At 37.4% G+C, this 22313-nt stretch overlaps 1 protein-coding gene across 1 annotated transcript in view; it reads right to left on the reverse strand.

The window, feature by feature from the left end:
- MSH2 (mutS homolog 2) overlaps positions 1-22313 on the reverse strand; it is an 85819-nt gene that overhangs the window by 12348 nt on the left and 51158 nt on the right. The window contains exons 8-10 of the mRNA XM_039245949.1: positions 21596-21705; positions 3457-3580; positions 1582-1732 (exon numbers count right to left, since the gene is read on the reverse strand). Of these exons, the coding sequence (XP_039101880.1) occupies positions 1582-1732; positions 3457-3580; positions 21596-21705 (385 nt within the window). The remainder of the gene's footprint in view (positions 1-1581; positions 1733-3456; positions 3581-21595; positions 21706-22313) is intronic.

Genomic DNA, 22313 nt, shown 5'->3' on the forward strand with positions numbered 1-22313 from the left:
CTAATCCTGGGGAATTGAGAGTTTCAGCTTCAAGTAAAACTGACAGGAACAAACCTATTTATTTCAGCATTGTAATGAGAAAACAAACAGATGCATTGTTTTCATTCGTGGAGTGTCTGAACATGTAGAATAACATCTGCACATAAGAGGCACTCAAAGACTTGATAAATAAATGAATTAAAGGGATCACATATACAAAAACTACCTGTGAAGCACAAGGAATATTGGGGGGGGGGGGGGTGTAAGGCTGCCATAATCTAATATACTACAGAAGGAAAAGATAAATGTCCCCACCCAAGTCATGGAAGATTTATTTATTAAAATAAAATTATTTTTATATATTTTGTTTTTATTTATATTTATTTTTGAGAGACACTGAGAGCATGGGGGAGGGGCGGAGAGAATACCAAGCCGACTGTGCACTCTCAGTGCAGGGCCTGACACGGGACTTGAACTCACAAACTGGGAGATCATGACCTGAGCTGAAACCAAGAATCAACATTTAACTGACTGATCCACCCAGGCACCCCAAAAAAGATTTATTTTAAAATAATTCTATTTCACCTATAAATAACTTGCCTCAGAAACTTAACATCAGTGAAGAAAAAGAAAAACTTGCAAAAAAAATTTTTTTTTAAATGCTTTTATTTATTTTTGAGAGAGAGAGAGAGAGAGAGACAGCATGAGTGGGGGAAGAACGGAGAGAGAGGGAGACACAGAATCCAAAGCAGGCTCTAGGCTCTGAGATGGCAGGACAGAGCCTGACGCAGGGCCCGAACCTATGAACCACAAGGTCATGACCAAAGTCAAACACTTAACTGACTGAGCCACTCAGGTGCCCCGCAAACTCTTTTTCAACAGAAATTTTTATAAAATTTTTTCAATGTTTAGTCTTGAGAGAGAGACAGATAGACAGAGCATGAGTGGGGGAGCAGCAGAGAGAGAGGGAGACACAGAATCCAAAGCAGGCTCTAGGCTCTGAGATGGCAGGACAGAGCCTGACGCAGGGCCCGAACCTATGAACCACAAGGTCATGACCAAAGTCAAACACTTAACTGACTGAGCCACCCAGGCAGCCCCAGAAAGAGAAAGTTTTTGAAAAGCAATAATCTAACGAGTGGCCTTGCTAAGGCTAGTCGGCACCTCCCTCTAATTTATAGATCCAACAGAATTTTTTTAAATTGATAAATGACAGCAAAGATTTCTGAGAAAAAACAAATGTGAAAATAATTATAAAGCAGGGATATGAGGGAGAACTAACTCTAACAGATATGGAAGTGTAATATAAATAACTGTAATATAATCTATTTCATATTGACAAAAGAATGGTGGGACAGCTATGTGGAAGAATAATCTTAAAATAGATCCAAAGTGTCACTTTAGTCTGTGAGGAAGAGTTATTTAACAAGGGGGTGCTGGAACACCTGACTAGAGCTCTTATAAAGCTTCACTCTTACCTTATGCTTTATATCAATTAATAAGTAAAGTAAAACTTCCTTATCATAGAACATCATGTTTCAGAGAACAATTCAGTTCCATGCAACTACTGAAGACTTAACAATGTAATATAAACTTACAAACCTGTTGGTAAATTTAACACCATTCTTCTGGATATCTACTGTACTGAAGTTTTTATTGTTACGAAGGACTTTTTCTTCCTTACATGTGACACGAAAGTAATAACCAAACTGTGCACTGGAATCCAGTTTAATCTGTTTGCCAGGATCCAAGCCTTCATGATAACAAAATAAAGAAAGAGTAGGTCATAGAGATCTATAGTCATTTTTCAACATAAATGTTTAAAATAATTAACTCTAAACAGCGAAAAACATACTTTTACAAGACAGTGTAGTAGAAATTATGAAGATTACCTAACTGGAAGAGATTCAAACTCTACTTCATTCAAAAACTACATGAATGAAGGCTATCTATAAAATCCTTAAACTGCTGTATTAATGTTAGCTTATGATGTGGAAGCTCTCTCTGGGTAAACCCATCCAAGGCTGCAGAGCACAGCAGTGGGCTAGGGACATGGGGATGGATTAAGATATGGTCCTTGCCCTTGGAGAGTTCTGCACCAGAGTTCTTTACTTCACTAAAGCATTTCTCTGGAAGTATTACAGAGTATGATTCAAGTGAACAAGTACAGGGCGCCTAGATGGCTCAGTCGGTTAAGTGTCCGACTTCGGCTCAGGTCATGATCTCACAGTTCGTGGGTTCAAGCCCCACGTTGGGCTCTGTGCTGACAGCTAGCTCAGAGCCTGGAGCCTGCTTCAGAATCTTCGTCTCCCTCTCTGACCCTCCCCTGCTCACACTGTCTCTCTCTCTCAGAAATAAATAAAACATTAAAAAAACTTTTTTAAAAACTGAACACAATTTCTAAACAAAAACTTAAGACTCTGACAACAAAACTCTAGAAAAACTAGGACACGTATTTTCTGTTAAGTGTAGGAAACTTCACAAAATAAGCAATCATCAATCAGCTAGACTTTGTCTACCCTAAGACTTTTGAATTTTTGCCAAGTCTGTTCTCATCATCTCATTCATCAGTGTGATCTTTAGAGTACAAACCAGAAGAGAGATCGTATCTACAAATATAATTGATAAAGCATGGCTAAGAAATAGTAGTGGCAAACAACTAAAGACAGACCTCACTGGAATGGGGAGGAAATCACTGTACTGGGGAGGAAAGAGACTGTAGAAAGAATGTAGAGAGAGCTATGAAATGGGAAGGGTAAAGTAAGGCAAAGATTCTTTACCTAGGGTCTAGTCCATACATGGATTCTCCATGGAAACAATTTGCAAAAACTTTTTCTATCTGTAGGTATGGACATATTTCAGGGAAGAGGATTCATAACTTTCATCAGATTCTCCAAAAGTCCAATTAAGTATTACTGCTCAAGGGGTCTTCTAATATGCTAAGATTTATTTATTCATTTAACATACATATGAGAGATGTTCAAAACAAAGAGGTCTACAAATTCAGAACAAATCTGCGAACAGTACAAGACTAATTGGGGGAATTAATAATCTAGTATGGAAGACAGATATTTAAAAAAAAAAAAAAAAAGCTGATGTTAACAAAGTGCTCAGGAACCTCAAAGCCAAATCAGCAAACTATTCCTAGTAGAATTAGGCTTATAGTGGAGGTGACGCTTAATACAGATCCTGTTTAAAGGAAATGATGCAAGTGCCTCTTGGTTGAATTGTCTGGAAGGAATGTGGGATCATCCTTGGGTGAGGGGAGTTAGTAAGAGAGGAGTCTGAAAGAGAGTGAGGCTCTGAATGAAAAGTATTCCTGTATGTTAACCTGAAGTGTTTGTAATTTTACTGTGTAGAAGAAAGGCCTGGCACTTTAAATAAGGAAGTGGGATGATCCATTGTATCTTCCTGGAAAGTAATTCTGGCACCAGTGTGGATACTGTACAGACAAAAACCTTCAATGGCCCTTCTTACCTAGATCTCTCGCTGCACTTATTAATGTTGACTGCATCTTCTTTTCCAAGTCATCCATTATTTCTCTTAATTCACTCAGATTAGGATCAAATGAAGGTTTTACAAGGAATTCATGGTTTTCCACCTACCAACAGAACAAAGAATAGCTACATTTTAAAAAACATTTATTTAGTCTTTGAGAAAGAGAGAGAAAGAGACAGAGCATGAGCGCGGGAGAGGCAGAGAGAGAGGGAGACACAGAATCTGAAGCAGGTTCCAGGCTCTGAGCTGTCAGCACAGAGCCTGATGTGGGGCTGGAACTCACGAACCATGGGATCATGACCTAAGTCAGATGCTTAACCAAACGACTGAGCCACCCAGGCACCCGAAATATAGCTACATTTTATAAATGATGGGTAACGATGGAAACCACCGTGTATTTTCTTTTCTTTCACTTAAATTTCATTGTGTTTTGAGTTAAACTTATGTTCTAAGTTACTCAGCCACTACTTTAAAGAGTTTCTATTTGTTAGGAGAGATAAAACCCTGTTTATAAGGAGCTTAGAGTTCTAGATGTCCAAAAATTACTGGATGAAAAAATGTAGTGCTTCTGTCACTGGTAGCATTCAGTATTTTTTATTTATAGTTCCCTCTAAACAATGTTCAAGATATTTTTCCTAAACATTACTAAACAATGTTCAATGTTTATAGCCTGTAACAGAATGTGTAGTTTTTGCCCAAGTTGAGGATGCATCTTAGGATCTCAAAATTCAAAAAACTACAGAATTTTATTTCTTCAAATGGTAAGTTCATCAAAATCTCTCTTAAGTACTTTGTTTCCATATATTCTTATCAATAACAGCCAGCAAGAAATCATAATGGAAAGACAGATCTCACTTTCAATGGCAAATGTAGACACGAGATATTTAGAAACAAAGTCTTAATTGCAAAGAACTTTCCTTTTAACCTCTTTATTTATTCACTCATATATCTGAGAGAGAGAGAGAGAGAGAAAGGCGGGGGGAGGGAGGAGTGGGGGAATCCCAAGCAGACCTTGCACAATCAGTGCAGGGCCCGACATGGGACCCAAACCCATGAACCTTGAGAGCGTGACCTGAGCCAAAATCAAAAGTTGTACACTTAACCAACTGAACCATCAGGCACCCCACTGTATAACAAGACTTGTATAAAAAAGCCAACTACTTATTGGAATATTTAAAATGACTGGTAAGCAAAACGGTAAACTATGAAAACTAAATCAAACATTAACATCTACTTATTCCTAGTGACTGTCCAATAGGAATCCCTTTTTGAAACAAAATGGCTAAAAACCAGACAAAATCAGGAAAGAATATTTGTAAAAATGAATGAAGCATATCCTTAAAAACATTAAAAACTATTAAAAAGAATTTGGGGAAGAGTGTGTGGTGGCTCAGTTGGGGGAGCATGCAACTCTTGATCTCAGAGTCATAAATTCAAGCCCCATGTTAGGTATAGAGATTACTTAAAAAAGAAAATCTAAAAAAGAAAGAACTGGGGTGCCTGACTGGCTTGGTCAGTAGAGCATGTGACTCCTATTCAAGCCCCACGTTGGGTGCAGAGCCCACTTAAAAAAACAACAAAAAAAAAACACAAAAAACCAAAAACCCCACAACTATTAAAAAGGATTTATGTAAAAAAGCATAAGACATAAGAGTTTTCTAAGAGAAGGAGATTTTTTTTTAACATTTATTTATTTTTGAGAGACAGCAGTGGCACACACGTGGGGGAGTGGCAGAGAGAGAGAGGGAGACAGAGAGGATTGAAAGCAGGCTCAGCGCCATGAGCGCAGAGCCTGATGCAGGGCTGGAACCGTGAGATCATGACCGGAGACAAAATCAAGAATCGGTGGCTTAACTGGCTGAGCCACCCAGGTGCCCCAGGGAGATTTTTTTTTTTTTTTTAACTTAGCAAACAAATGGGGGGCGCCTGGGTGGCTCAGTTGGTTGAGCAACCAACTCCTCATTTTGGCTCAGGTCCTGATCCCAGGGTTGTGGGATCAGAGCCCTGGGTTGTTGGGCTCAGCACAGAGTATGGACCCTGCTTAAGATTCTTTCTCTGTCCCTCTCTCTCCTACTGACCCTCTTCCCCACACACTCTCTCTCTAAAAAAACAAAAACAAAACACCTTAGTATTTCTTTCCAAATAGTTTCTACTTAATGAGAGCATACCTTCCTCACATACCAATCGCAAACACAAGAGAAAAGAATTAAAAGCTAACAAAAAAAGAGAATAAAATATTTATCATATAAATTTCTCAGTTTAAACTGATAAAAGATTTAATTATATTGAATTTAAAAATTTTTAAATAAACCTAATTAAAAAAACAAAAGACTTGTAAAAATAGTTTTACAAAAGGTAAAAATAGAAAGGTTTACATTTTCTTTTATAAAGGAACTTGGTTTGCATGTGTGAGAAAAATATCAAGGTCATTCAATAGGCAAAGATAAAAACATACAACTCACAAATGAGAAAATTAGTAAACTAACTCAGAGGAAAATGCTAAAGCTCAACAGTAAAAGATACAAATACTCAAGCAACCTTAAAATATTATTCCACAGCTATTTTTTTTTTTTTTTTTTTAAGAAAAAGAAACCCTACCACCAAATACTAATGAGGCTATGGCGAAATTAGTGTACTCATTCTTTTATGGGGGAAAGCTAAGTTGTAACAACCTTAAAAAAAAAAAAAAAAGCAATATTCAACAAGATTCAGAGATATTTGTTATACCCTTTGACATAGCAATTCTACTCCCAGGAATTCAACCTAAGGAATAATGCAACAGATGCAAAGCCACACAGAGAAGAATAAGATCTCTGTAGATTTACCTGTTACAGCAAAACCCAGAAATGATAAAACATCACAACATTTGCACAGTGGTACCTCAGTAATATTACACAGTTTATTCAAATGGACAGTGAAGATGATGTAGAAACAAGAACCAAGAATTAGGATAATTTCAGAGAAAATAATGTGACAATAGTGGACTGACTGCTAAAGAATTTGCCTCTTCCAATGAACTTAAAAGAAGTGAGGCAGAGCCAGTTCATGTTCCTTTGCTCAACATCCCCCACCTTCCAGAAGGCCACTGGTAAATCAACAAAGCCCTGAGAATCTTCACCAGTAATCCCAAATCTGGAGAGAATAAAGTTGAACGGGTATCCTTCCATTTTCCTTTCTGAGGAGGGGGAAATACTGCTGTGAAAGCACTGATGAGAAGACTGTAGTGAAACAGGGAAAATGAAATGACTGGGTCCTAATGCACTAAAATAAAACACTCTTGACCCACACTCCAAACAGGGTAGCCTTCAGGAAGACATCACTCCTCCCAAACAATCTGGAATATTAAAATATACCACCCAACTCAGTATTCTAACCTAGAACTGAGACATATGACCCTTAGTCTCTAGTTGTCTTTAAAGCATTACCCACCTATCACCAGGAACACGCATACACTCATTACATTAGACTACACAAAGAAGATGGAGGAAAAGAAACTCAGGCTTGGAACTCCAAAATGGGAAGATGAAATTCGAAACAAGATAAAAGAACGAAGAAAGAAAGTTAGGTCCTAACATTACCATTTAAATATGAATAAACAATATACCAGAGAAGAGAAGAGATACCATTGAATCAAATTACCTGCACCAGGGGTCCCTGGGTGGCTCAGTTGCTTAAGAATCTGTTAAAGCAACTGACTCTTGATTTCAGTTCAGGTCATAATCTCACAGTTCAGGAGTTTGAGTCAAGTGTCGGGCTCTGCACTGACAACATGGAACCTGCTTGGGATTCTGGGTCTCTCCCTCTCTACCCTTCTCTCTCTCTCTCTCAAAATAAATAAACATTAAAATAAAATCACCTGTACTAATATAGTAGAAAGACTTGCTCTAATCAGAGAAACCACATGAAAGATAGATTTAAGTAATTACAGAGGAGAAAATATGGAAGATACTAGAAATCTTAAAACAAGCAAAAAAGCACTCCACTACTCTAGAAATACTAAATATTATAAGCATTTTTCGAAATAAATGTATAGTTGAGTTTGAAAAACTACAGGTCTGGGGCTCCTGAGTGGCTCCGTCAGTAGAGCATCTTACTCCTGATTTCAGCTCAGGTTATGATCCCAGGCTTGCAAGATTGAACCCTGCAACAGGCTATGCACTGAGTGTGCAGCCTACTTGAGGTTCTCATTCTCTCTCTCTCTCTCTCTTCCCCCCTTCCTCCCTCCCTCTGCCTATCTTTCCCACTCATGCTTTTTCTCTCAAAATAAAAAATAAAAATAATAAACATAAATTAAAAAGAATTTTAAAATTTTAAAGAAAAAAACTAGAGGTCAAAGCCCCTTGCAAAGTGGAGAGTTACCAGCACAGAACCAGGCCACTGTGGCTAAAAGCCTGGCTTCATTGGGGTTGGGATTTCAAATGTTTGCTATTTTTGTTGGCAGTGGAAAAAGACTGCTTTGTTACCATTTCTATTATCCCTTCCTTCTACAGTAATAGAACTGGCCATTTCTCACAGGATACATAACTACTAGGAACAAAGAATACATTTCCAGCTTCCCTTGCAGCTAGGCGTGCAGATATGACTAAATTCTGGCCAGCAGAATGTGAGCAGAAATGATGTGTACCATTTCCAAAATGTGTCCTCCTCTTCCCCTTTTGTCCTCTCCCACTCGCTGGAATAAAAGTAAGGTAGTAGGTCAACCTGGAGCTTTCTGGAGCAACAAGGGAGGACTGCAGGCTATCCTGCCAGCCCTGTGCTGTTACACTCACACTGCTCTGGCAGAAAATTAAACCCATGTTCTTACTCAAGGCATCCTATTTATTTGGGGCTTCTTTTTTAGCAGCTAAATCTGCTCCACAAATCAAAAAGGCTCCAGGCTGAGAAATTAACTTAAAAGTGTTCCTGGCCATGGGGTGCCTGGGTGGCTCGGTAGGATAAGTGTCCAACTCTTGATTTCGGCTCAGGTCATGATCACAGTTTGTGAGATTGAGCCATGTGTTACGGTTCTACTTGAGAGTCTCTCCCTCTCTACCCCTCTCTCTGTCTCTCCCCTGCTTGCACTCTCTCTCAAAATTAATAAATACACTTGAAAAAGAAAAGTGTTCCTGGCTTAATTAAACTATGTGATATATGGCAAAAACAAAAGCGAACTTTATTTGGGGGTGATGTATGATCTGCACAGACAGAACCCAAAAGATGAGAATTCATAATCTAAATATAACATATATATAATAATTATATTTATAATTATATTATATAATATAACAGGAGCACTGGCGTGGCTCAGTCAGTTAAGTGTCTGACTCTTGATTTAAGTTCAGGTCATGATCTCAAGGTTCAGGGGATAGAGCCCCACACTGGGCTCTATGCTGACAGCACTGAGCCTGCCTGAGATTCTCTCGCTTTCCTCTCTCTCTCCCCTCCCCAACTGTCTCCAAATAAACATACATTTAAAATAAACAAAGAAAAGAAGACACTAACAGTAAGTATAAAAAAACAAAACAAAACAACAACAACAACAAATACTCTGCAGAAACAAGCAGCAGATTTAAACCAAGAAATTTTAGATCTGGAATATTAAGTATAATAAAATGTTTAAAGTAAGATAGAGAATGGAACACATGAACAAAGAACAAGATACTACTTAAAAAAAAAAAAAAAAAAAGACTAGGTAGAGTTAGAAATGACCCAAATAACTTTTATAATAAAAAATATAATTGTTGAAAAAAAAACCCTATGGACTGGTTAAACAATGTATCAGAACTAAAGAGACGTTCAGTGAACTGGAACATCTCAAGTAATCACAAAGAGAGCAACACAGACACATGGCAGAAAAAAAATGTGAAAGTGTAACATATGTCCAAACACAGTTTTAGGAGAAGAGAATGAAGGAGCACAACATTCAAAGAGGTAATGACTAACTGATAAAAGAAATGATTTCCCTGATTAAGAAAACACAGTAAATCCAAACAAGAAAAAGAAAAAGAAATCCACTTTTGGACTCAGAGCTGTAAAAGGAATCAGTATCTGGAACAAAGACTTCTGAACACTAATAACACAAACCAAAGAATGGCACAATACAATCTCATAGGTATTAAGGAAAAATAACTGTCAATCTCCAATCTGGATTGTACACCCACAAAAATCCTTCAAGAACATGGGTGAAACACACATTTTCAAACAAACAAAACCTGAGTAACAGACTGCCAAGAAAAGAACTCCTAAAGAATATTCAGGAAGAAGGAACAAATAGCAAAGAAATTCGTAAGCATATGGGCAAATCTAAATTTAACACTGACTGTATAGAATGGAAATTTAAGGGGGTAAAAGATAGAACTAAAATACCAGCCAATAATGAAGAAATGTATTCTTCATCCTAAGGTCTCAGTATCTTGGGGGCTAAGTGAGAAGATACTGACAAACTTTGATTTTGATGAGTATGTATACATATTTTGTAAAAATTTATGAATAAATTCCAAACCAGTGCATGTGTGATAGGATGGGGGAGGAGCTATAAGGAAAGGCAAAATAGAATTTAAAAAATCCAATCAATATACAAGAAAGACAGAACTTACGAGTAAGGGGAACCAGGAAGACTAGGAATCACAAAATAATGCAGAAATAAATCCAAATTGCCACTTAAAAAAGATTACGAAAGGGGCGCCTAGGTGGCTCAGTTGGCTGAGCGTCCAACTTCAGCTCAGGTCATGATCTCGCAGTTTGTGGGTTCGAGCCCCACATGGGGCTCCATGTCTCCCTCTCTCTGCCTCACCCCCAGCTCATGCTCAGTCTCTTCCTCTCTCTCAAAAATAAACATTTAAGAATTTAAAAGATTATGAAAATAAATGTAAAATAAATAAAACCTAGTTATAAGCTTTTTTACCATAAAGACTCACAAAGGACAGAAAAAAATATATCATGTAAAAAAACTAAATAGAAGGACTCTGTCATAGCCCTCTTACTATCAGACAAAATATATCTAAGGGCAAAAAGCATTACCAAAAAAACTGTCCCTAAAGAATGATGAAGGTTCAGTTCACCAAAGAGACTATAGCTCTGTGCCTTAAAAACATATCAAGCAAAAATGGAATGAACTATAAGAAATCCACACTTCTCTCAGTAACTCAGCATATCAAAAATTAGCAAGCATGTTACAGACAATGTGAACAAAACAACTAAAGCCCTATCTAATCTAATGGACATACAGAAAACTGCAACCAAAACTAGGGAGCACAAGTGATCCTCCAATACATGGAGAACTTTTATGAAACTGACCTATACTAAAAGCTCAGAAAAAACTTATGTATTTCTAAATAAATAAAATTCTTAAAACTGAGTAAGAGACTTTACCTTTAAAACTTAGCAGGATACTTTCAGCTAAAGCAACATATAGAGAAAAAAATGTAATCTGAAATGCTTACTGAAAAAGGCTGGAAAAACAGTGAACACTAAACTAAACAAGTAAAAAAAAAATAGATGGAAAAAATACATAAGAACTGAAATTAATGAAATAAAAAAGCAAAAATACAAAAGAGGATTTAAAAAACCACAAGTTGGGGCACTTGAGTGGCTCAGTCAGTTAAGAAGCAGATTCTTGATTTCAGAGCAGGTCTTGATCTCAGGGTCATGAGTTCAAGCCCTTTATTGGGCTACATGCTGGGAGTGAAGCCTACTTAAAAAAATTTATACAAAATAATAATTAAAAGTCACAAGATGATTCTCTTAAAAAAACAGATAAAACTATGGAAAGGAGAAAATGCTGGGGGGAGACACAAATTATATTAAAAATAAGCGGGGAATATATCTGCAAATGCAGTAATATCTTTAAAGCATAATAATCGAATCACTATGAACAACTTGTGGCAAGTGGAAAACCCAGAAAGAAGTATTTATTTCCTAAAAAAAGGGTCTAGTATCCAGACTATATATAGAACTCTTACAACTCTACCACAAAAAGACAACCCAATTTTAAAATGAGCAAAGGATCTGAAAAGACATTTCTTGGAAGATTACAGATAAATGGGCACCAAACATTAAGATACCAGACATCATTAGCCACTGGGAAGTCCAAATCAAAATCATAATGGGGGTGCCTAGGTGGCTCAGTTGGCTGAGTGTCCAACTTCAACTCAGGTTATGATCTCTTGGTTTGTGGGTTCAAGCCCCACGTCAGGCTCTGTGCTGACACAGTTCAGAGCCTGAACCTAATTCAGATTCCATGTCTTCCTCTCTCTCTGTCCCTCCCCTGCTCACACATTCGTGCGCTCTCTCTCTCGAAAATAAATACACATTTAAAAAAAATAATAATAATTAAATATCACTTCACACCCACTAGATTGGCTATTAAGATAAACACTCCCCCAAAAAACCCAGAGAACAATAATTATTAGCAGCAATGTGAAGAAATTGTACTCCTCCCATATTGCTGGTGGGAATGTTAAGTGGTGCAGATACTTTGGAAAACAATTTAGTGATTCCCCAAAAAGTTAAACAAAATTAACAGATGACCCAGCAATTCCATTCCTGAATATATACCTAAAAGAACTGAAAAGAGGTACTCAAATACTTGTACATGACTGCTCATAAAAGTCCTAATCATAATAGCCAAGAGTTAAAAACAACTTAAAGGTCTACCAACAAATGAAAAGCAGAAACAGACCCATAAATACAAAGAACTGATAACTGCCAGAAAGGAGGGGTGTACGAGATGAGCAAAATGAATGGAGGGAGTGGAAGGTACAGGCTTCCAATTATGGTACAAGTAAGTCACAGGGATAAAAAGTACAGCTTAGGAATTACAGTCAGTGGTATTATAAAAGCACTGTATGATGAGCATAGCACTACTCATTTGAGTTGTATACTTGAAATTAATATTAACGAAGCGTGTCAACTATAATAAAAAAATAAAAATAAAAAACAGAAGACAAGGATAACTATAAGCAAAAACGCCAACATGTATTTAGAGTTAATTCTAGGTGGGAGAATATGAATACTTCTTTTTTATATATATATTTTTTATTTCCAAGAACGAAAATATTGAAGCACTTATATACTACAGTATATACAGCTTACATTACGCATACAATAATAATATAAGTGTAGTAGGATCATGGAACTGTGGCTTTTTAAAAACTATTTCAATTTTTTCTGTTCCAGTATTGTCAATAAAAATTTATCTAGGGGTGCCAGGGTGGCTCAGTCAGTTAAGCATCTGACTCTTGATTTCAGCTCAGGTAATGATCTCATGGTTCATGAGTTCAAGCCACATGTCAGGTTCTGAACTGGCAGCACAGAGCCTGTTTGGGATTCTCTCTCCTCTCAAAATAAATACACTTAAAAAATTTATCTAATATTACTACTTTTCCAATAATAGAGGAAATATCAATAATAAGTATATGTGAAAACTAATATTCAGCTCTTACCACTCTTGTTCATCACAGTTTTGGAAGTCCTAGCCTCAGCAATCAAACAAAATGAAATAAAAGGCATCCAAACTGGCAAAGAAGAAGTCAGAACTTTTACTTTTCACAGACAACATAATACTCTACGTGGAAAAACCTGAAAGACTCCACCAAAAAACTGCTAGAACTGATACATGAATTCAGCAAAGTTGCAGGATATAAAATCAATGTACAGAAACTGGTTGCATTTCTATACACCAATAATAAAGCAAGATAAAGAGTTATCAAGGAATCAATCCCAATTACAATTGCACCAAAAACCATAAAATACCTAGGAATAAACCTAACCAAAGAAGTAAAAGATCTGTATGCTGAAAACTATAGAAAACCTATGAAAGAAATTAAAGAAGACACAAAGAAATGGAAAAACATTCCACGCTCACGGATTGGAAGAACAAATATTGTTAAAATGTTGATACTACCCAAAGCAGTCTACACATTCAATAAAATCCTAATCAAAATAGTACCAACATTCTTCTCAAGAGTTAGAACAAACAATCCTAAAATTTGTATGGAACCACAAAAGACTCCGAATAGCCAAAGTAATATTGAAAAAGAAAACTAAAGATGGAAACATCACAATCCTGGACTTCAGCCTGTACTACAAAGCTATAATCATCAAGACAGTGTGGTATTGGCACAAAAACAGACACATAGACCAATGGACCAGAATACAGAACCCAGAATTGGGCCCACATACAAATGTATAGCCAACTAATCTTTGGCAAAGCAGGAAGGAATATCCAATGAAAAAAGGGCAGTCTCTTTAGCAAATGGTGCTGGGAGAACTAGCAAGGTGCTGAAGAATGAAACTGACCACTTTCTTAGAGCATACACAAAAATAAACTCAAAATGGATAAAAGACCTAAATGTGAGACAGGGAACCATGAAAATCCTAGAGGAGGAAAACAGGCAACAACCTCTTTGACCTTGGCCATAGCAAATGCCAGAAAGCAAGGGAAATAAAAAGGAGGTCTCTGAAAGCAAGGGAAATAAAAGCAAAAATGAACTATTGGGACCTCATCAAGATACAAAGTTTCTGCACTGCGAAGGAAACAATCAATAAAACTAAAAGGCAACCAATGGAATGGGAGAGGATATTTGCAAATGACATACTGGATAAAGGGTTAGTATCTAAAATCTATAAAGAACTTACCAAACTCAATACCAAAAAACAAATAATCCGATGGAAGAAATGGGCAGAGGACATGAATGGACACTTTTCAAAAGACATCTAGAGGGTTAAACAGCATGAAAAGCCACTCAACATCGCTCATCATCAGGGAAATATAAATCAAAACCACACTGAGGTACCACCTCACACTCAGGACTCACAACTCAGGAAATGAAAGATGTTCATATCGATGTGGAGAAAGGGGAAACCTCTTGCACCTTTGGTAGGAATGCAAACTGGTGCAGCCACTCTGGAAAACGGTGTGGAGGTTCCACAAAAAAATTAAAAGTAGTATTACCCTACGGCCCAGCAACAGCACTACTAGGAATTTATCCAAAGGATACAGGAGTGCTCATTCACGGAGGACATGTACCCCTATGTTGATAGTAGCGCTATCAATTATGGAATTGATGGAAAGAGCCCAAATGTTCATCAATTGATGAATGGATAAAGATATGGTATATATAAACAACGGAATACTACTCAACAATGAAAAAGAATGAACTCTTGCCATTTGCAACATTGTTCATGAAACTGGAGGGTATTACGCCAAGTGAAATAAGTAAGAGAAAGACAGATGTCATTCATTCATATGTGGAATTTGAGAAACTTAACAGAAGACCATGCGGGAAGGGAAGGAAAAACAACAGTTACAGAGAGGGAGGCAAGCCAGAAGACGCTCTTACATAAAAAGAACAAACTGAGGGTTGACTAGGGGTGGGGAGGGGAAAATAGGTGATGGGCACTGAGGAGAGTATGTGTGGGGATGAGCACTGGGTGTTGTATGTAAGTGATGAATCATGGGAATCTACTCCAAAAGCCAAGAGCACACTGTATACTCTATACATTAGCTTACTTGACAATTATATTTTTTTTAAAAAAAAGAAAAAGCATAATATTCAAAGATAAAATGGCCAAATTCAGTATAGAATGATTTTATAATTTAATACATCTCACTGAATCATCCAATCTAACTGAAATTGTTTACTTTTTGTGAAAAATCATTGCTATTTTGAACCTTGTCCTAGGGGTGGTAGAGATCTACATTTATGTGTACTTCAGAAATAGAAAAATCTTTCTATAAGTATGGAAAGTAGACACAAAAATACTTTAAGTATTATATATGAAGCTAAGCCTAGAAAAAAAAAGAAATAACCCAACCACTCCTATAAATGACTGTTCCTTTCATCAGATAAGCTCCTAAGTGCACAGCTGGAAAACATCAGGAAAGCTTTCAGGAATCATACATGAAATGATTGCTATCCTCTGAGGTTTGCTCAAAGTAGTTGTGAGTCATGTAATTTAAATTCTTAAATTCATTACAAATATCTACAATGACAGTGAAGGGGTGAATTCACTTTATAACCCCAAGGTAAGTTTAAAGGTTTATAACGGAGAATAAAGAAGGTATTGTATCTGGCCAATTCTCTAGAGAATCCAGAGCAGGTTTTAAGTAGGAATTGTATTTATTTAAAAGACAGCATCACACTATAAAACAGGAAAGCCTTCAGTTACAGGACCCTATCTTAGCAGACAAGACTGGTAGACTACATAACAGTCTTTCATTCCCTCCTTCCTCCTTCCTAACAGAGCTCTCATTTTGTTTACCTCCAAGAGAAGGATGACCCACCCCTAGTTATCTTAAGCCAGGCCCATCACATTCTAGATCTCTGGCCATAATCACTGCTTAAATGGTCCCATCAAAACAAACTACAGGACTCTTCCTAGGACTGTTGTATGAATTACTACTGATAGATAATCAACCTAAGGCCAAAAGAAGAACCAGCGTTAGGCTGGAATTAAAATCACAAAATACATGAGATCAAGAAGTAAGATTCTTTGCGGCGCCTGAGTGGCTCAGTTGGCTAAGCTTCAGACTTCAGCACAGGTCATGATCTCAAGGTTCGTGGGTTCGAGCCCCGCATGGGGCTCTATGTTGAGCACTAGCTCAGAGCCTGAAGCCTGTTTCAAATTCTGTGTCTCCTTCTCTCTCTGACCCTTCCCTGCTCACATTGTCTGTTTCTCTCTCTCAGAAATAAATAAAACATTAAAAAAAAGAAAAAAGAAAGAAGATCCTTTGCATGGTATTCTTGCATTGGTGGATAAAGCAACTCTAAATTAAAGCCTACCCTATCTCTAGACTTTTAATTTCATGAGCCAGGGTGTATTGAGTTTCAGGTTATGTGCAAAATAGAGTCCTAAAGGACACTTTAACCTCAGATAATCTACGAGGGGTTGGGGGGTGTGGAGGAAATCCACAGCTCACATCTTACTGATACATTACTTAACAGGGAAGGGGGGTTCAGAATATATTATAGTGGCATAAAAATTATTCCAAGATGAAAGCATCTGAGAATAGATTTTGTTTCTGAACTCTCTTATCTCCCTAAAAGCAAGCCTCCCAAAAGAACTCAGTTGTTGTAAATCCCCTCCTAGGGAGTTTCATAACCAAGGAAGTAAAGATTATCATATCCTCAATCTATTCTCCAAAGGGCTCATTAATCACTTGTAAAAGTCATTTGTTTGCCTGGAAGTGCCCTTTCTCCCTCTCCCATTCCCCTACTAAGATAATATATAAGCCCCAAATTCTAATAGCCTCCTTGAGTCACATTTTTCTGTGAACCCAAAAATCTGTCTGTTCTCTTGCTAATCTGTTTATCAGTTTAATTAGCAGACCTTCAAACAATGAACTGAAGAGAACAGAATAAAAAGGTTTTTCTCCCCCATAAAGTTAACTACTTTCAGATTAAGAAATCAAGTTTTGTCATAATCTTAAGTGACAGTGTAAAAGTAGGACAAAGGACCTCTCCCTTTCCAGTCTTTATCCATATAATTACACTGCTTGCCTTCCTAAAATCTACTCTTCTCAGACACAAAATCTTGTAACATTCTAATCCCATAGCATCACTCAAAAATTTACACTAAAAAGGGGCACCTGGGTGGCCCAGCCAGCTCAGGGTCTGACTCTTGACTTGGCTTAGGTCATGATCCCAAGGTCATGGGACTGAGCCCTGAGTCGAGGTCAGGCTACATGCTGGGAGTGGAGGAGGCTCCTTAAGATTCTCTCTCTCTCCCTCTACCCTCTCCCTTACTCGCATGCTCTCTCTCTCAAAAAAAAATTTTTTTCTCTTAAAAAACATTAAAACTATTTCACAGTAAAGTCTAGTTTAACAGATATATGTCATGTATTTCAGATAAAAGTAAATCTTAACCAACAATAAGGAAGAGGGAGCTGGAAGAAGCACATTAGGCTGTCAACACTGTTCATTCTGAAGAGGGAAGAATGGTCACTTTTGCCTCTATATTCTTTGTATTGTTTTGTTTCACTTGTTTTTTGTTATTTTGGGTTGTTTTTGTTTTTTTTGAAAGAGAGAAAGAGAGGGAGATGGAGAGAATGGGAGAGAATCCTAAGCAGTCTCCATGCCTAGCATAGAGTCCAACTCAGGGCTTGATCTTACAACTCTGAGATCATGACCTGAGCCAAAATCAAGAATTGGACACTTAACCGACTGAGCCACCAGCGCCTGATTCACCTGTCTAATAGATGTGTTACCTTTATTAAGTAGAAAAGCTTCAAATAAAGAAAATACTTTAAAAATTTACATTTTGGTATTTTGGTACATCATCATTTGTGAAGGAATGTTTTGGCTTATTTGCTGTCAAACAGCTAGGTATCCCAAGGGCTGTTATCTATGTAGTCAGAATACTGTATGAAAGGAGGGAAGGAGAGCAGAAGAGAGGGGAAGGTAGAGGGGGGGAGAAAAGGAATAAATCAAAAGGCAAAATATGAAGCAAAAGTATCCCAACATCAAAAATAAATTTTATAACATTTATTCATTTTTGAGAGGCAGAGCATGAACAGGGGAGGGACAAAGAGAGAGGAAGACACAGAAGCTGAAGCAGGCTCCAGGCTCACAGCTGTTAGCACAGAGCCCAATGTGGGTCTCAGGCTCACTAATAGCAAGATCATGACCTGAGCCAAAGTTAGATTGCTCAACTGACTGAGCCGCCCAGAAGCCCCAAAAGTATCCAACATTTTATCATCCTGCTGCTTCTTGTAGTTATCATAGTAGTGGCTCACATCTTGTGTATGTGGAAAACAAACAACTGCTTATTGCCAGTGACAGCTTTTACTGTCCACGTGCAGGAGAGGAAGAGAGGCCCTAAAATGCAGGGCCTCCACGTCTACTGGACAGGCTGTGAATGTGATGACCCAGATAAAAAAACAGCTGCACAGGGTTTTCAATAGAAGATCTGTACACTGACAGAGGAGCTACAAATTTTAAGAAACTCTTGAGCATTCTCAATTTATATATACCAACTTGTGGCCAGATAATGCCCAGTGATTGCCTAAGAGCACAGCATTTGCAGTAGGCTGCAAATTGGTAAGAAATCACACTTATTTTCACTTTGAGATGTGATTACACTCCTAATTTATTAGGAATAGCTTACTTTATTAGCAAAAAGTTCTCAAAGTGTGATCCCCAGACAAGCAGCACCATTTGGGTACATGTCAGAAATGCAAATTTTCAGGAAGGCAAACTGGTGTAGCTACTCTGAAGAACTATGTAGACGTTCCTCAAAAAAATTAAAAATAGAGCTACCCTATGACCCAGCAATTACACTACTAGATACTTATCCAAAGGATACAAAAATGCAGATTTGAAGGGGCACATACACCCCAATTTTATAGCAGCACTATCAACAATAGCCAAATTACGGAAAGAGCCCAAATGTCCATCCATTGATGAATAGTAAAGAAGATGTGATATGTATATACACTAGAATATTACTCAGCCATAAAAAAGAATGAAATCTTAGGGCACCTGAGTGGCTCAGTTAGTTAAGCATCAGACTTCAGCTCAGGTCATGATCTCACAGCCTGAGTTCAAGCCCCATGTCGGGCTCTGTGCTGACAGCTCAGAGCATGGAGCCTGCGTCAGATTCTGTGTCTCCCTCTCTCTCTCTGCCCCTCTCCTGCTCACTCTGTCTCTCTTTCAAAAATAAACATTAAAAAATATTTTTTAAAGAATGAAATCTTCCATGTGCAACAATGTGGATGGAATTAGAATGTATTACACTACGCAAAGTCAATCAGTCAGACAAAGACTAATCTATGATTTCACTCCTATTTGGAATTTAAGAAACAAAACAGATGAACACAGGAGTAGGAAACATAGGAAAAACAAAATAAAACCAGATAAAATCATAAGAGACTCTTAAATAAGGAGAACAAACTGAGGGATGTTGGGAGGAGGGATGGGCTAAATGGGTGATAGGCATAATTAAGGAGGGCATCTGTTGGGATGAACAGTGGGTGTTAGATATAAGTGACAAATCACTAAAATCTACTCGTGAAACCATTACTACATTGTATGTTAACTAACTTGGATTTAAAAAGAAAAGAAAAGGGAGAGAGAGAGAGAAAGAGAAAGAGAAAAAAGAAAGAAAAGAAATGCAAATTTCTAACCCTGCCCCAGACCTAAAGAATCTGATTCTAGGGATGCAGCTCAGCAATCGGTTGCAACAAGCCCATCAAGTGGATCTGATACATGCTTAACTTTGAGACCCACAATATTAAAGCATGGCAACTTTTAGAAGAATAAAGTTGGCCACAAGGGCAAAATCAATGGCAGCATTTCAGCAACGCTAAGCTGTGGTGACAATGAGGCATCTAGATTCCTGCCTTCCTACCTCCCTAGGCTGATAAGAGTTTTTGTTAACCTCCAAGAACTATGCCTCTACAAGCTTTCATTTAAAGATCGTTTACAAATGTCCAACCCTGGCCAATCTTGGGGGGCAGTGGTATTTCAGAATTAGATGTTTCTAAACAGTATTTCTGCCTCCCATTGATCTGAAGGTTGCACACCTTAAATCACTCCACTCATAGCAACATTACAGAGGTAAGAATAGCTAAAATGCAAGTTTTCCCAAATGAGGGGTGAACAATCCAAGTCTTTAGGCTACTTAGGGCCTGACAAAACACCAGAAAAGTGAAGCATCTACACCTATATGTACATATTCATCTACTTCTAAAATCCAAAGAGCATAGAGTAGATGAGGTTTAACTTTTTTAAACCTCAGTTAACAATCCAGTAAAAACAAAATAAATCAACATCACATGGGGCAAACATTAACTCAAATGCAATCATTAAGAATGCAAAGAATCTAACAATTTGCAAACCAAACTGTTACCTTAATATGAATAATATCAGAGCACATATTCTCTGCATGATCAGTTTTGACAGAAAATTAGTGTAGAAAATATTTTAAATATTATTTTTAATGTCACAAAATTGGAAAGCAACATTCAGCGGCCCCATCATATTAAATTTGTTCTATAAACAAGCTTTTAACAGAGTAAAAATTACTATTTCATAAAATTTGCTTTCAAATTCATTCATAAAAGGATACCTTCAACTACTTCATAAACTATTCCTACTTTATGCTTATATATATAAATTACTATTTAACATTTTTAAAGACCCAAGGTACAGACTGCTTATAACCTTCTCAACTCCCAAGAAATTTGGAACTAAACAGTATTTAGACTATGGTTAATTTTTTAGTTATAGCAACAACTACTTAGGAGACACATACATAATCTAACCCCCTGTCCCAAAGACTTTCCTACATGGAAATAAACAAAAGAGAAAATTGCCTTCTCTTGTAGATGTTCCAGATTTACCATTATACTCCTCTCTTTTTCAGTGACTACTCTTTTCCTTCTCTCTTGAAAGTAAAACAAAATTCAGATCACCTATGTGAAAACTTTTATATGAGATTTTCCTTAACAAGGCCAGTTGGGCCCAATATTCATTTCCTCTGTTAATCTTCTTTCACCCACTAAAACAATTCTTTAAAAAAAAAAAAACAAAAAAAACCTTTCTCCATCACTTAATCTTACATCTACGGTTTCAAAGGTGCCTCAGGGCGCCTGGGTGGCTCAGTCGGTTAAGTATTCAACTTTGGCTCAGGTCATAATCGCATGGTTTGTGGCATGGTTTGTGGGTTCATGCCCCACGTCAGGCTCTGTGCTGACAGTTTAGAGCCTGGAGCCTGCTTCAGATTCTGTATCTCCTTCTCTCTCTGCCCCTCTCCTGCTCATGCTCTCTCTCTCTCTCTCAGAAGTAAATAAAACACTGAAAAAATTTTTTTAAAAAAGGTGCATCACAAAAATGCCAAAATAAAAAAATCTGAAAAGGTTTCTGCTGTGCATTTCAAAAATATTCTGCTGCTCGAATTAAAGAGTACATTACAAGGGCACCTGGGCTCAGTCAGTTGAACCTCCAACTTCGGCTCAGCTCATGATCTCACAGTTGTGAGTTCGAGCCCCTGCATCGGGCTCTGTGATGACAGCTCAGAGCCTGAAGCCCATTTCATGTTCTGTTTTCTCCCTCTCTCAATCTGTCCCTCTCCCACTCACACTCTCTCTCTCCTTCAAAAATAAACAAACATTTAAAAAAAAGAGTACATTACATACCTGATCCATATCTAATGTTGTTTCTATCATTTCCTGAAACTTGGAGAAATCAGAACGAAGATCAATAAGAGGAGTCACAAAAACTGCCAGGAGTAATCTCTGGTGTTTTCCTAAAAGAAAGCAAAAAATAATAAAATGGTCTTATTTAAAAATTATTTTAATGTTTACTTATTTTTGAGAGAAAGAGGAGATACAGAATCTGAAGCAGGCTCCGGGCTCAGCTGTCAGCACAGAGCCCAACACAGGGCTAGAACCCACAAATTGCAAAATTATGACCTGAGCTGAAGGTGGATAGTTAACTGAGCCACCCAGGCGCCCCAAAATGGTCCTATTTTTAAACACTCGTCTATAAGAACAAACAGCATTTGATCCAAAAAGCACAAATAGTGGTCACCAAAGTTACTATTTACTCCTGTATTTTAATTCAAATGTGTTAAGTATTTATTTTATAGAAAGGGAAATGATCTGGCTCTCAAAGCTTCCTACTAATAAAATACTACCTTCCCTGCCTATCTGTAATCTACTTCATCAAGACCAACTAGAGATGCAGAAGCATGACTTAAATTACAACTAAATGAATTGCACTTCTTTGCAGATTTAATAACCTAAAGTCAAAGTTGTTGAAATAAAATGCCTCTAACTTACCTTATATCCCTAATTTCCATTACTAATACAGTGTTCCAATTAACAAAGATTAAATCAAGCCAAGTATTTACAT

The sequence above is a fragment of the Hyaena hyaena genome, unplaced genomic scaffold (genome assembly GCF_003009895.1).
Source record: "Hyaena hyaena isolate Hyena2069 unplaced genomic scaffold, ASM300989v1 scaffold_274, whole genome shotgun sequence".
Taxonomy (NCBI): domain Eukaryota; kingdom Metazoa; phylum Chordata; class Mammalia; order Carnivora; family Hyaenidae; genus Hyaena; species Hyaena hyaena.